Source organism: Siniperca chuatsi, linkage group LG1, assembly GCF_020085105.1.
Source record: "Siniperca chuatsi isolate FFG_IHB_CAS linkage group LG1, ASM2008510v1, whole genome shotgun sequence".
In the NCBI taxonomy this organism is placed as follows: Eukaryota; Metazoa; Chordata; class Actinopteri; order Centrarchiformes; family Sinipercidae; genus Siniperca; species Siniperca chuatsi.
The window spans coordinates 15,042,932-15,059,963 of NC_058042.1; the positions used below are offsets into that span (position 1 = coordinate 15,042,932).

Genomic DNA, 17,032 nt, shown 5'->3' on the forward strand with positions numbered 1-17,032 from the left:
ATAAGCCCCAGACATGGTTAAAAGTTCAAGGTTAGATTTATTCACCCATAAAATCAGGGAAACTGTGCTCCTGTCCTGACTATAGAAGGACATAAATAGCAATAAAATGAAACCACAGATTAAAAACAACATAAAAAAATATTCCACAATTAATATTAAAAAGAGAGGCAAAAAACATTTCAATAATACCATAAAAACTGTCCCAAGCTTTTAACCTACATCTTAGATTAAATATCAGCTGTACAAACTCTCACTCCCTGACTGCTGCTTTTCACCAGAAAGGGTTTTCACAAGACGCACATATGGCCAACAGGGTGAGGAGGAGTGTACACATATATCCTTATAATAATAACTCAGGTCTCCATCCTCTAAGAGGCCTCCAAACCTGATCTTCCACTAAACCTGTTAACTGTTTCTAGTCACGCAGTCCTTCTTGTCCATACTGAGTCAGAGCACAGGCGATTCATCAATCACATCCTCCAACATCACACAATAAGCACACCAGTTTCCAGCAGCACTGTGTGGGTGAGCTGTTGGGCAGTCTCTGCCTAAACCGAGAACTGTAGCATGGTCAACATATTGATGGATTAAAAAAAAAAAGGTTTAGAAAATAATAACACTAAGAGTCTACAGTCATGCTAGCGGCACTATGAGGCTGTACTTCAGCTGTAGTGCTTTGAGCTAAATGCTAACATAAGCATGCTAATGTGCTCAGAATTACAATGCTAACATGCTGATGCTAAGCAGGTATAATGTTTACCATGTTCACCATCTTAGTTTAGCACGTTAGCATGCTAACATTTGCCAAGTAGCATTAAACACAAACTAAAGTACTGGACAAATTAAAATTTTGACCTGATGGCGGTAGAAGAAAGATCAGAAGATCACAACCACAAATGTGAACCTCATGGTGGCACTAGAAGAAAAATCAGATGATCACCACAGTTAGTAGGATTGATCCTGTGGGGATAATGAATGTCTGTACAAAATTTCATGAAAACCCATGTAATAGTTGTTAGGATATTTCAGTCTGGACTATGGCTAACAAGAGCTATTAGCTATTACCAAATCATTCTGAGTCTACTTTTTTCCTTTCATCATGTTTCAAAGAATCTACACACACTCTTTGCATGAAAATATATATTATTATTATTGGAGTTGATAATCCTGCTATTATTAGTTTTGTTCTTCCCTAAGTCATTCACAACCGCAGAAGAAAATTTGCTTGTGTAAGAATAGTCTGAAGTGCTGTTATTTGGAGACACACTTAGTTCCACTTAGTCCTCGTGATGAACAAAAAGCTTTTGGAGTACTAAATTTACCATGGTGGGTCTTCAGTCACTGAGAGTGAACCAGGCTACTTTTGATCTTCTGAAGACATTTACTCCAAGAGGCAGCCTGTAATCAACCAACCAAAAAAAATCTCTCATTTTCCTCTTTCTCTGCATTTCTCTTGCTCTTTCTCTTCTCAACAGACAAGGATTGCTGAGCCTTTTTACAGCCAGAGAACAGAGACTGTGCTGCAGTGAACCTGGATGAACCCCATTTTGCTTCTCAGAGGTATCTCGAGTAGCTTAACAAGGAATGGCCCAAGTTGCCGAGCACCATAGCAGGTCTACTTCCAATTCCACCTCTTTCCTACTTCTATGCTTATTTCTCAGTAAAGAAAACAGATTGTTTTAGTTTCCCTCCCTTGGACCATCCTGAATACTGATACTATTTTTAGTGTAGTATGAGACCCACACCCATTAACAATCAATATACTGTTTAAATCTGGTAAGGAAAAACTAGCCATTACATCATGCTTTCCATTCATGTGACGGCTCCATTGTTTGCTGCAGAATGAGACTGTAAATTAAAAAAATATTGCGAATCCCAAGGTACAATCCACAAGGCAGTCAGCTCAAGTGTGTGTGTGTGCATGTGTTTTGCCAGTAAATACTTCATTAAAAACAATTCCACCTTTTCCCTTCATTGTTGCGATAGCACAGCATACAATGCAAATGTAACTTCAAGCTGCATTTTGTTATTGCCCCCATGTATTTGTTTACAAAGATAAACGTATTACAATGTGTCTGTGCTGTGCCACTGTGTCCTCCAACTCACGGCACAGAGAGAAAGTACAGATTGTTCTCCAAAGTTTCATATCACACTCTACGCATATTCGCATGTTTTTTTTCCCCTTATGATAATGGTCCACTTTCTAAGATAACAAAATCCAGCAACCTTGCAAAAACCAGGAACAATTATCATTACAAAAAAACACTTTAGGAAATATAAATAAATTAGGGATTTTCAGTTGTAAGGAAAAGAGGGGGAAAAATTGTTTTTTGTCGCAGAGATGTGTTAAATAACTTCCACCCAGGCTGCACTTATATGTGATGTTTATCATCCAATTACACCAAGGTGCACTTCAGTGACAGGTGGGTGCATGGAAATATTTTGCTGACATGCTACAGGATTTTTCAGCCTGCTGAGTCGCTTTACTGCACATGTAAGCAGTTCAGCTATGTGGAAAAAAAGAGTGAGTAATAAGTAGCTAGACATGAATTTAAAGTAAAATATCAATGTGTCTTTAATAAGTTTTAATCTCTGTCATTTCAGTGCTGCCTTTGACACAGCTGGAATGGCATTTAGTGTGCAATCTAACAGGACATTAGACCTGTGTTCTTTTAGAACAGTAATAACAAGTTCAGAAAATGTGACCTTAATTCAAAGCACTGAGCATAAACAATGCTGCTGTAGTGTTTTCTTTAAAAACTGATGATTGTACACAGTTATTTACTGTTTCCCTATAATAAGATGAACAATGTTCAGTTGTTTTTAAAAAAACAAGTGGTCAATATAGGGAGCAAATTCAAAGCAAGTCAAAAGATGGGAAATGGCCTGTGATCATGTATTACAGTGGAGCTGTGATGAAAAAGTGCACAAAAGGGGAAAAGAGCAGCCTTGACCATACACATCTTCTCACATAATCAGATGTTCACAATCACATCTAAAATAGCTTTCAAAGGACAAGAATTATATTTTACACTGTGAGGTATTGGACTAATCTTTTAGTAGTTTTGTGACTATACACACACAGCTGGGAGAATTAGAAAGACAAAAAACAGCAAGGACAGCACCTGATGCTGGATGACAAATCTGAATGCAAACCAACAGTGTAGCAATGCAGCATATGATGCACATAGTCTCACCTCACATACATGTACAGTATGTGTGCTTGAATAAAAGGAGCCCAGACATTTGCTGCTGATAACAAGCATGCCCTAAAACCACCGGAGCAGCACTGTTGTAGATATGTCTGGGAAACTTTGAAACAACGTGTACAAACTGGTTGAAGTCTGGATGGTGTTTATCTGTGCTCCAGTTCAACGAGAATCAACTTTTTAAGAATAATGGGTTGCAATATTTTCTCACATTGCTTCATGAGTCCTTGTAATCTGTCAATGCCGTAGTTTCATTAAAATACATAATTTGCTAGCATAATTTAAAGGGAGGATATTAACCTTTCTTCAACCTGCTGCAAAAGCATCACAAGCAGACCAATCAGTTCTTGCAGTATCCACGTGGCCCATGTATGTACTGTAGTTAAATGTTTGAGTGCATGTGTATGTCAGCTATTCTCTAAGCTTAGGAGACACTGCACAGAGGTACTGCAACACCTCACGCAGAAAATTCAGCCTTAAGGCCTCACCTGGTAAAGCTCAGAAAAACAAAACAACAAAACACTGACACTGATGGCAGAGACACATTATCAGTCACATATTAGCCAGCCACATCGAAATATACAGCAATTATACGGCACTGTTACTTCTCACAGGTTTATGTCACCTCAGACATAAGAGAGGGTGTAATAAAAGCAGCAGTTAAACTGTCTGGCAGCACTTATAGTAAATATCCCCTGAGGCTATAATAACAGTGCAGAATCACAATCTATACAAGTGCGCTGATGAAACCTTAAAGCTTATCTTCTAAATCACCATGAATCACAACCTCGCTCTGTAATCCATAGTTGTGGACATAAATAGAAATAAAGTGCAGTCAGAAAGTATAAGGACAGCTGGATGTTTGTGATTGTTTCAGCTCAAATCCAGCACATAGGATTTGAAATGAAACAACGACAATGGGGTTAAAGTCCTGACTCTCAGCTTTGAGGGTGTTTACATCCACATCAGATGAAAAGGAGGAATTTTAGCCCTTTTCATACACGGCCCAAGTCCATCAATTTTAGGGGAAATAAATTTAAATAAACACAACAAATTAACTTAAACATAGCCATCATATTTAACAGTTGATTGCAAATCCTTTGCAGTCAATGACTGGCTGGAGTTTGCAGCCAATGGGCACCGACAGACACTTACTTCTCTGGTGACCCCCTGCCAGGGGCCATTTTCACTTGTTGTGAGTTTTGGATATTTTTTGTCTTCAGTCTTGTTTTCAGGAGTAAGCACATGCTCAGTTGGATTTATGATCTTTATGTTTCATGGCCATGAAAACTCCCTTGCCTGTATCATGAATATAAAGGATTATTGGAAACTACAGTATGTCTAAAAAGGGCAAAGAGTCCTACACTGTTCAGCCAATATGAATGTGAACATGCTGAAACTCACCTCTTTAACTTTATAGTTAATATTTAATTTCAAATCCAATGTGCTGAGTAAAACATATAACTGTCCTCTTCTAACTGTACTGTATGGTAAAGCGGTCGGATTAAACCAGGGAAGGGATTTTAGACACACATGTTCTCTAAAGGGCATCAGGTGTGTGCATGTGCAAGTGCTAATATGTCTGTGTCTGGGCCAACATGTGTGAATGGCCAAGTATGGTGTGAATCTACAGTTTAATGATTAGGCAATAGACACAAGCGCTGCAAAGCTGCCCCACTTAAATTGAGAAACAGAATTATGTCTCGGCAAGTCCAACAGCTGCAGCTCAAGTTACAGTGTCGACAACAAGCAGCAGGCACTAAAATGCCATTTGACACATACTGCAAGTGGCATGTAATTGATTTTCAAGGAAGAGTAAAGATTTACAAGTCTAATACAGGCAACAACTGCTGATTTCAGGCTGCCACGCTCTGGGAACACGAATAACTTCGGTCAAAGTGAAGATTTACTTCGCAGCTGTCCAGCAGCACAGCAACATATCTCAATCTAAAACTCAAATCGCACTTTAGTTTCAAGCAGGTTTCAGTTTCAGTTTAACTGTTTTCAGATCGGCTTTTAAAAATTCACTGTCCAAACAATAGATAAAAGTCTTGTTCTTTAAATTTTGTTTAATTAACGAGTAACTTAACACTATTCTGAAAAGCTGTGATTCACTGCCATCTTCAGTTTTAAGTTCCAAGTCTATTTTACCTCTGATAATAACCAGCATCACTTATGGGTGTGGTCAAGTGTGCTTTATGCACCTGTAACCACACCCAACAGTGATGTCACGGTGTACTTTAAGGAGTAAACAAACTCTTGGTGTGTAGTGGTAGTTGGAAAGTTACCTTATTTGCGTTACGGCCATCGTAAGGACTCGGTTTGAATGGATATTCACAAATATGCCTTGTTGCTCAGCTTGGTGTACAAATTTGATTGGCTGATGATAATTGCTCTCTTCACTTTAATTCTTTCTGTGGTTGTTTATTTTGCATTTCAATATAACATCAATGATGCACATTATTAAAATATAAAAGAGTGCTACCATTGATAAAACCTTCTGTTGCAGTTGTCACATTACTGTATAAGCTACTGTAAAATTTTAAACTTGTGCATATAGCAAAACATAAAAATAAGTCAATGACAAAACCTAAATTGTGAGATTGAGCATTTTGATAAACAAAACAGATGATTACCAAAAAACAATAAGGCAAAGAAAATTGTGCTTCTTGCTGCTTCTATGTGAACCTTTTCATGTTTGTGAGGTTGACAATCCATCTACATTTTCCAAATCTACAAATGCATCCACATTAGTGTGGACATGGTTTTAGACATAAGAGGTAATCAGTCTTTAGTTTAGAAAAGAAAAGACACATTCCACCTTATACTGATCGGAAGTGTTTGCTTCCTGTGTCTGAGGGTTAAATGTAGTAAGAGAGAACTTTGCATGTTCATGTAACAAAAGTATGTGCAGATATTGTCAAAGGTGAAGGAGCAACTGAATGTCTAAGGAGGACAATGTCACTGTGATAAACAAGGATGTTCACCATTCGCTGAAAGCAGCAACAACTGCTACCTGAGGAGTCACTCAGTATGTGAGTGTGTGCGTGTGTTCAGGTATGTTGGATTCTTAACAACCCTCTCATGCTGTACTCATGCAAGCACCAGTGGTAAACCTGTTAATGTGAATGGATCATCATGTGTTGACTCATTCACACTGTTTAAAACATGAGTTGCATTAACTTTTCATGAGGTGACCAAAAGAAAAGAAATCCTATAAAGTTACACCATGTGAGCTCCACAGCACCAAAGTAATTTAAAATGTAGGAGTTCATAAGAAGATAGAAAAGGAGAGCAGAAAAAAAGGAAGGAAAGAAAGGTGAGTTTGAAAGGAAAGACAATGAGAGAAGTCGGCAAAGAGAGGAGAGTAGAAGAGAGAATAGAAAGAGGGAATGAACTAAACTACAGTATATTGTATCACAAAATTGAGGGATTGTTTCAAGTTCAGTGAACTCGGCATTAGCCTGAATAAAGGACATGCATCTCACCCCCATGCCCCCCCTGTCAGTGGTACTGCCTGTTACTGCTAAATTCCAACAGTATGAAGCTGCTCTCGCTGGGCAAAGGAGTGGAAACAGCAGGGGCTTCCAGGGAAACAGGCACAGGCTCTCTGCGCCCCAGGAGAGGTTGAACAGTTGGGGTTAGTTGCTGTGCAGTAAATGTGATTTAATGGTTCAGCGATAACGCGATAAATTGATTTCTGTTCACTGTTGTACTTATTGACAGATGATATCAGAGATGGAGATAGAGAAGGGTCAATCAGTGAAAACATGCCTTGTCCTCCCTCTATATTTGATTGAGTTTTTGCATGCTGAATATAACACAGTAGAGAAAATAAGAGTGAACAGCTTGCTGTGTATTCAGTCGCCTTATGAAACCACGTCACTTTAGTGTGAGTTTCAGTAGACAAATTTTATGCAGCTGGACTTGTGTAGAAGATATACAGTATATGCGTGTGTTTGATAAGCATTCTAATCTGTAATGACTAAAACAGCCTTTCAAGACTATTCAGCACACATTATCTTCCTCCCTCTGTGTTACAAAAGAGAAACATTTGAGAAACAACTCCACTGAATCAGGCCCCTCCACTGCAACTTAACCCACCCTGTCCTAAGTCTATGACATCATATGCTCCTCCCATGAAAACATGACCCTACAAGAGGAGACGATGTTGTGTTTTTGTTAGAACGGAGGAAGGAGAAGTGGTGGAGGATGGGAACCAGAGCTAGCCAGCCAGCCAGAGAGGTGGATGGAGACACGGCAGCCACAGGGGCCGCTTCAAGCCTGGTGGTGATGAGATGCGATGGGACCCGACCCTGCAGAAGCCCCAGCCAGTGTGTTAGCTGACTAATCCTCTAGCCGTCCAGTGCCAGGATCCAGACTCATCAGCTTTGGTGTTCTCTTGTCAGACTCATTTTTATAACGTCCCACTGGTCAATTCTAACCACTAATGCCCAACACAACAGCCCCTAATGCCAAGTGATTACGGAGTGCTGTTTTAGCACATTTGTCTCCTGAAAAGAAAGAAAGGGCCACAAGGCAGTGGGCTGGCTCCCTGCTCAAAGGACCAGCCTGATGAACTCAGCAGAAAGGGAGCAGGCCTAAAAGCCAGTCTAAGCCACCTCTCTCGGGGTGGGCACTGTGGGGCCTGAGCTGGGTCAGGACTGAGCTGGGTCAGGACTGAGCTGGGCGGTGGGCAGGGATTTACAGTGCCCTATTCTGCAGCATATAGACAGTTCCTGTGAGCTCATACGTGAGGAGAGACTAAATGTGCACAACTTTTCCTGCATGCCGGGCAGAGAGATGCAAGGGTGTGGGTATGCTTTAAAAGTTGGTATGGATACAACGGTGAATGAGGAAATGTCAGAGGCAGGAAAATCCGAGGTTATGGTATGGTTTGTAAACAATGATCTGCTTGCTGTAAACTGCCACCAAGGAGGTTTAAAAGGAAGGTTATATTGAGCAATATATGTACAAAAGTATTAGGGCTGCAATTTACGATTATTTTTGTTGCTGATTAATCTGATGATTATTTTCTCAGTTAATCAATTAGTTGTTTGGTCTTTAAAATTACACACAATTACACAATTACAATTTCCTAAAGCCCAACATGACTTGTTTTGTCTGACCAACAGTATAAGACCCAAAGAAATTCAGTTTACTGTCACAAAAGACAAAGAGGCAAATCCTCCCAACTGAGAAGCTGGAACCACAGATTGTTTGGCCTTTTGGCTTGAAAAATGACTAAATGATTAATCAATTCTAAAAATAGTTACAGATTAATTTTCAGTCGATCGACAAATCAATTAATCGTTCCAGCCCAAGAAATTATACAAATTAATTAATTTTTAAATTAATTATTTTTTAAACGTTAATATAAAGAAATAAAGAGCGCTACATTAAAGTGCTAAAAATGTTATGACTTACAGTGAGTTACCCTCTTCCACACTTGGACAATACAATTACCCACTGACAGCACGGAGAAGTTTGTAATGAAATAACATTACAAACATAACTAACATTAGAACTATGGTTGCCCAACCAATACTGGATTTTTGAGGCCAATACCGATATTTGACATTTAAAAAAAATGGATAACGATATTGTGGCCTATATTCTTTTTTTTACGTAAACACATAATATAATCAAACTGTTTTGATAGGGATCCCTTAAATTAGTTTTTTAAATGACTGTAACTATGATATGTACTGAGCAGGACATTTTACATAATAAACTTGTCAGTGCTCTCTTTTGGACAAACAAATGTCCAAATTACTTACTTTTAACCCATTATTTCATCTCCGTCATTGTTGGTTAGATTTGCTAGTTACTGTAGAAACTGAAGTCACAACAAGGGTGAGGGATGATGGGATGTTGAGCGACAGCTTGTCCCACAGAACACAATAACTCTGTGCTTATCTATAGCACACAACAAATAAAAATCAGTTTCAGCCTTGTGAATACAATGCTGGTAGGGATGTTTAAAATTTTCTGAAACTTAAGGACTAGAAAGATGTATTCCTATCATCCTTACTTAAATCTACACCTATGGAAAGAATAAAGGTACTATATATTGAACTCAATCCACTCAATAGCAGAAAAAGTAGAGGTTGTATAACATTAATCTATCCACAAAGAGGACAAAAGCGAAATAATATATGAACTGCAGTTGCTCCATTTGTTAAATGATGTCTTGTTTTACTATTGGTATAACCATATAATGGTGGCATCATAAATTTATGCCAACACAATGCGACTTAGACATCCTGGGTTTAGATTCAGCTGTAATGTTAGTTATATGCCACCTGCCTCTCTCTCAGCCTTGTCTTTTTTTTATAGTTAACCGCTTAATAAAGGCAAAAAAAAAAGACAAACAATAGACAAAACAGAGAAAAAAATATGGGTATGTGGTGTCTTTACTGCACCACTAACAGGGAACAGAGCTTTGTGTAGAAATGTTATCTGCCTCTGTTTGCCTACAGCTCTTGTATCACCTGGGGCCCCCTTAGTTGAACTAGTGCCACTGGCCTAACCATGTGACATGTACAGTAAACAGCATATGGAAGCGACACTGCTGGGACAACAACACCAGGGAACACAGAGCAGAAAAACACTTAAACGCAGTAAAGGCAGTTAAGTTCTGCTATCTTGTATATTATATGTTTTATACACTAGTAGTTACACTATTAGTTATATCCAGTTGCCTTTAATTTAGTACTTCTTGATTTCCTTTGACCTAGATGACTGAGAATCTTCACCTGTAAGTTAAAGACGTATTTTTAAATCAATTAGAAAAACTACAGTATTTTTATTTAGTATTCTTTGACAATATCAAATGAAGTTAAACTATTCTAAAAAAAATAAAAAGTATATGTAAGCTATATGAATATACACGTTGACCTTCAAATTGTGATATTAAGACTGATGTGATATTTGTTTTTGTGAGACAAAAGCAAATATTAAGTTATAAAATATAAGAGACTTAAATAAGCATATGGACTTGTTGCTGTCCATCCCCTTTGTGCAACTTATAGAACATGCATATTTTTAATTACAGACCATAACAAAGGGAACATTATGCAGACCACAGCTACAAGGCTGTGATTAGTTCTGTTGTCATGTTGTTAGTCAGTGTGTAATGTGCAAGAGCAGCAGTCCCGCGGGAAGGTCAGACTGTAGGACTGTAAAGGACAACAGCATTGAGACATAAACCTAAAAATATATCTATAATGTTTATTTAAAAAATCTTCAGTGCAGCAGCTATTGTATTAGTTTTATGTAACTTCAATCATTAATCTTCACCTAGACTTTATTGTTTTGTCATGAGTGTATGGTAATCCACTTTGAATTAAATTATTGCGGCAGATAATATTCAGATATCTTAAAAATACTTGTTTACATACAAAATATAGTTTACATGTTACGTGGTAAGCCTTGTCTCAAATCTACAACAGGAACAGTAGAAGGATGAAAATAATCCCCTTTGTATTTATATATAGGCTACACGACATTATGCACGGACAAGATTAAATGGATTTCACACTGTATCACTGAACTGTATGTATTATATAAAAACTTTATAGGACTGAACTGCCTGTGTGATGCATTTTTCTTGCATTACAAATAAATAAAACTGTTAATATTCCAATGGTAAAAGTCCAATATGAAACCATTAGGTTAAACCTTTTTATTTGGATTATTTTCAGTTAAACTATACTGATAATAATATACATATATAATATACTTTTCGATTCCCGTGGAGAAATTTGTCTTCTGCATCTGACCTATCCTATTTAGGAGCAGTGGACATCCACAGTTCAGAGACCAGCAGGGAAATGGTATGATTTAGTATAATAACTAACATGCATGTCTTTGGGGTGGAAGGAATCTAGAGCATCTGCAAGAAACCCATTCAAACATGGAAGAACAGAACACAGAAACATATTTGAACCCATGATCTCCTGGCTGTGAGTTGACTTTGCTAACCAACCATTGAGTCGCTGAAGCCTCCTCGCTGCCAGTGGTCAAAAGACATTTTAAAATTACACCCATAAATTCCCTTACAAACTTTTCTTCACTTCTGAAATTTATTAGACAGTAAATTTAAGAATGTTTTCTTTGTCTTGCCTTTTTTATCAGCCACTTAGAAAACATTTTGGTTTTATCTCACCAGCCTGGAATTCTTGTCTTAACTTTCACTGGATTCATTAGTGTTAATAAGCTCGACACTACTCCATTCTTTTTCTCCATTTCTAATTTACTACCATTGCCAAAACCCACAACACAGATACGATGTGAGATGATGCAAATCAGTTAGCACAAAATATAAACTTACAACACACTGAATTAAAGTTACTTCACACAGTTCAAACCACACAGATACAGAACACTGACAGTTGCCCTTTTGTAATACTTGTTCTGAGCAGAGAATGATCAACAAAAACTAAATATCCTTTGGTGTTGCAAGAAAACATCCCCTTTCATCTTTCTCCAGAAGACCAAACATTTAGACATGACCAGCATGAATTAAACATAATAACATCAAACTCTAACAAATAATATATCAAGCTGGCAAAATAAAGCTACACTGCTTAACCATAACCTTCCAAAAAATGCCATTTGATTAGCTCTGTGCTCGTCATACATTATAACCGTCTCACACGTTCACTCACCACACATGCGTGCATATGCCTGCACACTCTCTGACTCGAGCTACGGTTAACCCAGAGGGATGCTTTGCATAAGCAGTATGCAAGTCAGTGCGTTTGCCTGCGTGAGTGAATACGGGGTGATCCTCAGCAGCGCACAGTGTGGACTGAGAGCAGCGCCAGCCTGGTGTGATATCTGTGAAAGCCGTGAGATAATCTACATGACACTGCCACCGACAGGAGTGAAGATATTGATTTAAAAAGCGGCAGCTCTGGCATGCACCTCTGTAGTAATATGAGCCTATGGGCAGAGCTGTGTGTAGTGATCAAAGAGTTGATGATGGAAACCCCTACTACTTCAGCAGTCCTGACTAAAGTCAACCTAACAACGTGGGGGCCCTCTGGCCTGACCTCCCGTTCCCTTCCTCCCTTCATCCTCTCTCTGTGATAACAGAGAAATTCCTGAGCTTGTTCCCTGCCTTGCCGCAAGCCTCTCCCTTAATTCCAGTGGAGTGTGTGGAATGTTGGACAGGAGAGCCGAGCAGCCAGGCTGTTGGAGGCAAACAGACGAGAGGAAATGAACAACATTAATAAACTCAGGTCTGTTATGGCTCCTGGTGCTTGAAGCAGCTAGATGCTCACAGCAGGATGGACCGGCATATATGCATGCACACAGGCGCGCACATACACACACACAAGCAGGGAGAACATCTGCTATACAATGTGCAAATCTGGAGCAAGCCTATCCATATGTAGCTGTGTAGTTGGATTAACTATGTAAGTGAATCAGAGGGCTGGATTACAGGAATTAATGGAATCTTTTGAACATGCAGATCAGACAGAATCAGATCAATGTACAGCTTAGCATCCCCACAATAAAATGTCGAAGAACTGGCAAGACAGAGGAAAAAGATTGTGTGTTATGAGAATGTTTTACTTTATCTAGCAATTTATCAAAATAGAGTTTAGGAATGTCTTTTTCTGTGATATATGATCTTTCTAATGATGTACAGTACTGTTACCACAATTCTAGCTGCATAACCTGAAGTGTGAAGCTCTACTCTGACTCTAAGACTACCCTGATCTGTAGCCTAAGCCACTCAAACAGAAAATCAGCAAAATGAGCAAATTCCAGAAAGTAAGAGGCTCGTCTGTTAGAGTCTGGTCAATTTCCTTTGGACAACTAAATGGTATGAGTGTGTGAGAGAGAGGAAGAGACACATAGAGAGACAGATAGACACAGAGCAGAGAGAAAAATAAAGCTGCTACAGGCCAGGTGAGCAGAGCACATGGGTGAATAAAATGAGAAGATAAACCATGAGAAGATCAAAGGGAAAAAGAAACTGATCTGGCAAATGGGAACACTGTTTTGGAAGTTACAGTCAGAAGCAGTGATGGGCTGGAAAAAAGGATGAAGGGCAAAACATATCAGAAAGAGTGATATACGGCACTGCAGCAGAGTCCGACTGGGAGCATAAATCTCCACCACTCCTCCGTGCTTCTGGAAATCAATTATTTGCATTGGTTGCTGCTTTATTTATGGGTCACCATTAGGGATAGACCATCAGCAGCTATGATGACTGAGTTGCTGTTACATAGAGGTGGAGCTTGGTGGGGCAGGAGGGGTGTCACCAATACCTCCAGCTGCCTTGCTTGAGAATCAAACGACATTTAACATTGCACGCTTTAATTTAAACTGCTGCAACCAGGTGGGCTATTAATCACCTCAACATTTGACAATTAGTAGATATAATTTCTTCATGGTCTAAAAGTGTTTATATTATTTTCACCTTTAATTTTTAAATGTTTTTTGGTGTTGAGGGAGTAAAAATCAGGTGATGTTTCCACTTCCAACCAGGGTTGCTCCTGACAAAGCCAATGACTTAGTGTGTGTTTGAATGTGTGCTCACATGCATCAATGTGTGACTGGCTGCCAGTCTCACAGAGACCAATGCAGCCCCTCACACATTGAAGAGACAATCAAAAGCGACAACGTCACAGAGTTGTCACGTTCACTGCGACTGCACCACACAGCGGGGTTTGTAGTACTGTCACCTCTCCTTCAACCTTTTCCAGCACCCACTCAACACATCTCCCTCTCCGCCCAGTTTGTCTCCCACCACACCATCTCTACCTGTTAACGCTGCCCACGTGCTTGGCTCCTTGTCTGCCTGTCTGTCTGCTAGTCTGCTTCAGGACTGAGGAGGTCAGCCAGCTTTATTAAAAGAAAACAAGCAGGAGAAATAACGCAGGGACGCAGGGATATGAGGACAGTTAATCTGCTGGCACCGTCACTGAGGCTCTCAGGGAGCTTCCACTGAAAACAAGCCAGAAATATATATTGTCTGAGGGTGCCTCACTGAACAGGACTCCTCTACAATGGTCATTGGTGAAAGCTATGTGGGGATTCTGAAAAAATACCTTTATTCTTTGCAGCCCCACTGAACTGCCAGGCTAATACAGATGGCACCAGATGGACTACATTCAGTTTGTTTAAAAGAGGCCACAGAAAGGCAGCGAAAGGCTACGATACATGGGCAATAGAATAGAATAAAATAAAAACAGAATATTAAGGAGTAGGGCATTGTTTTTGTCTGTCTTAGAGCTTTCTGGCAGGCTCCAAGAAAAGGCGCTGACCCATGGATGACAAAATCCCTATCACCTGACTGATCAGTCCCCCCCGCTCTCCTCTCTGCCCCCTCTCCTATTTTTAATGAAATATCTCCAGCTAAGACTCAACACCACCTCATAAATATGAGCAAACTTGCTGGGGAGTTCATATCTCCCTTTACTGTTTCATCATCAAGAATAAGAACAAAACATCAGAACATTTTGTACTCGTTGTCCATGCAGTCTTCTTCTGCTGCTCCCTGCACAAACATCTCTTACACTTTCATTTCAAGGGATCATGCTGATTTTTGGCTCCAACAACAACATTCAGAACTGAGTTGTTTATTTAATGCTAAAAACTGACTTTCTAACTCCTTCTCATCTGCCAGTAGATAAAACATGATGTTAAAATTGTTATGTTGGTAAATATTTGCTAGTAACACTAAAGTGCAGAGGAATCTGTGCCCATCTCTCTCTCCCTATCTCTCTCTTTCTCTCTGATGCTACACAGATTTGCCACTCTGCTTGGTTGTGAGATCCCCAGTGGGCCTTTCTGGAATGTCAATTTCAGTTAATTAAATAAAAATTTTCTGGCATTGCCCATGAGGTCACAGATCTGGCATAAGTTTGACTGTAAGTGAAATATACATATTTAGCCCACAAATTAAATTCCTGTGGTTGCTTATTTGAATTCAGAGACAGTAGTAATGCACCTCATAGATTAAATGGTAAATGGCTGCATTTATATAGCGCTTTTATACAAAATGCAGCAAGCTACCATGCAAGATGCGAGCCTGACCATACGGAGCAATTTGGGGTTTAGTGTCTTTCCCAAGGATTGGTGGACGACCCGCTTTATCTCCTGAGCCACCACAGCCCTCAATTATACATTTGCAGGTTAAAAGGTCCATCAAAGGAAGAGATTCAGTGTGGAAAGGGTTTCAAACATACACAAGACATATGTAAAAAGGTGTAAAGACAGATGTGTAACATATATATCCACTTATGCTGAAGAGCAAAAGTACCTTCTCCCAGTTAAAATGGAGACCAGTGCTGAGGAGGTCAGCAGTCCCCTCTCTGGCGGCATTAAGATGGTTAGTGATGAAACTGTGCCCTCTGCAGGATAAAAGCTCTCATTGACCTGTTTTTCAGAGAGACTGAAGAGGAGCTTCACTGCTCTTCCAGTTCTTTTACTGTAGCTCAAGCATCATTAGTCGCCACACAGGTGTACTGCATAATAGTGTTAGAGAAAGAATAAATGCTGTACTTCTTGTGTTGCATCCTATACATAGTAGTTATAAAAACAAGGAACAGAGCTGGCAGATAAACACTGGAGTTTTCCCAGGCCTGGAGTTCCGTTTTAGACTCATAAAGTGAATGTGATTATAACACTTAACATGTTAAAAAGCACAAAATGAACCTTTGTTACATATTTCCACAGAAAGAGCTTTGCAGTGGTTTGTAATGTACTAGGAACACGGCATAGGTGTCCTGACTGTAACTGTTCAAAAACATTTGTTGTATTATTTATAACAAGAAAAATGAAGAAAAATCTCCAAACTCTGTATTCTAATTGTATGGTTAGTCCTTGGATGCCCAATGTATTAGTCTGATCAACTATGCCACTTCTGTATGCTATATTGCATGATGAGTAGCTATCTTATATATACAGTATATTAGGTAACACTTTACTTTAAGTCCCCATTTAGCGTCTATGAGCAGTATATACACATTCAATAACTGGTTTATAACACACTTCTAATGTAGTTGTAAGCAGATATAAGTTTTTATTAATGTATTTGTTAACAATGATATCACTTCCTGGGAGAAACCATAAGTGGAGGCCAGTGAATAAATAGATAATGAATGACAATATAGTAAAACACAGTTGTAATAATATAAAATATGTCTTGACAGGAAATTAATACACACTAAAAAAACTTTATATCTGCTTATAACTACATTATACTGTGTTATAAACCATTTATTAAATGCTAATATACTGCTTACATATGTTAAATAGGGGGACTTTACCATGTATTATACTTAAGTAAATGTAATGTAATGTTCATATTTAGGATGAATACATACATCTCCTATAAGTAAAAATGTAAATAATCTAAAGCAATGATTTACTGTTGACAACTGTTTCATGCCTGCTTAAACACATGTATCATAAATCTGCAGCTAATTTACATCTGGATGAGACCTGTAACCCCAAAGGCCCCTGAGGTCCCTGTGCTCTGGGAGTCAATCAGCAAAGAATGCTGACTCAGTTTCCTCAAAGAAACACACACACACACACACAACCTCAAAAAGCAGTTTTTACCCATGGGGACCTCAATTTTTGTCCCCACGGTGACACAAATCCCCATGGGTTAGTGTGCATTCAAGTTAATGTCCCCACCAGGATATAAGAACATGAAACACACACACACTGTCCTGCCCTCACGTGTTCTCATTTATATACTGTGTGAGGCAACAGTTGCAGAAATAAAGTCTATGAACCTTAAGGGGTCTTTGACCAGTCCCCAGCAAAATGATGGAGAGTTTATTTTCTGTAAT

The 17,032-nt window shown here is 39.0% G+C and overlaps 1 protein-coding gene across 11 annotated transcripts in view; it reads right to left on the bottom strand.

Annotated features, from left to right (window-relative positions):
• tjp1a (tight junction protein 1a) overlaps positions 1-17,032 on the bottom strand; it is a 101,968-nt gene that overhangs the window by 57,876 nt on the left and 27,060 nt on the right. The window contains exon 1 of one of the 11 annotated variants that reach the window (XM_044201390.1): positions 11,882-11,911. The exons of the other annotated variants lie outside the window; for them this stretch is intronic. Coding sequence (XP_044057325.1) covers positions 11,882-11,896 — 15 coding nt within the window. The 5' untranslated portion in view covers positions 11,897-11,911. Of the gene's footprint in view, positions 1-11,881; positions 11,912-17,032 lie in introns of those variants that run through there. 11 annotated transcript variants of the gene reach the window in all.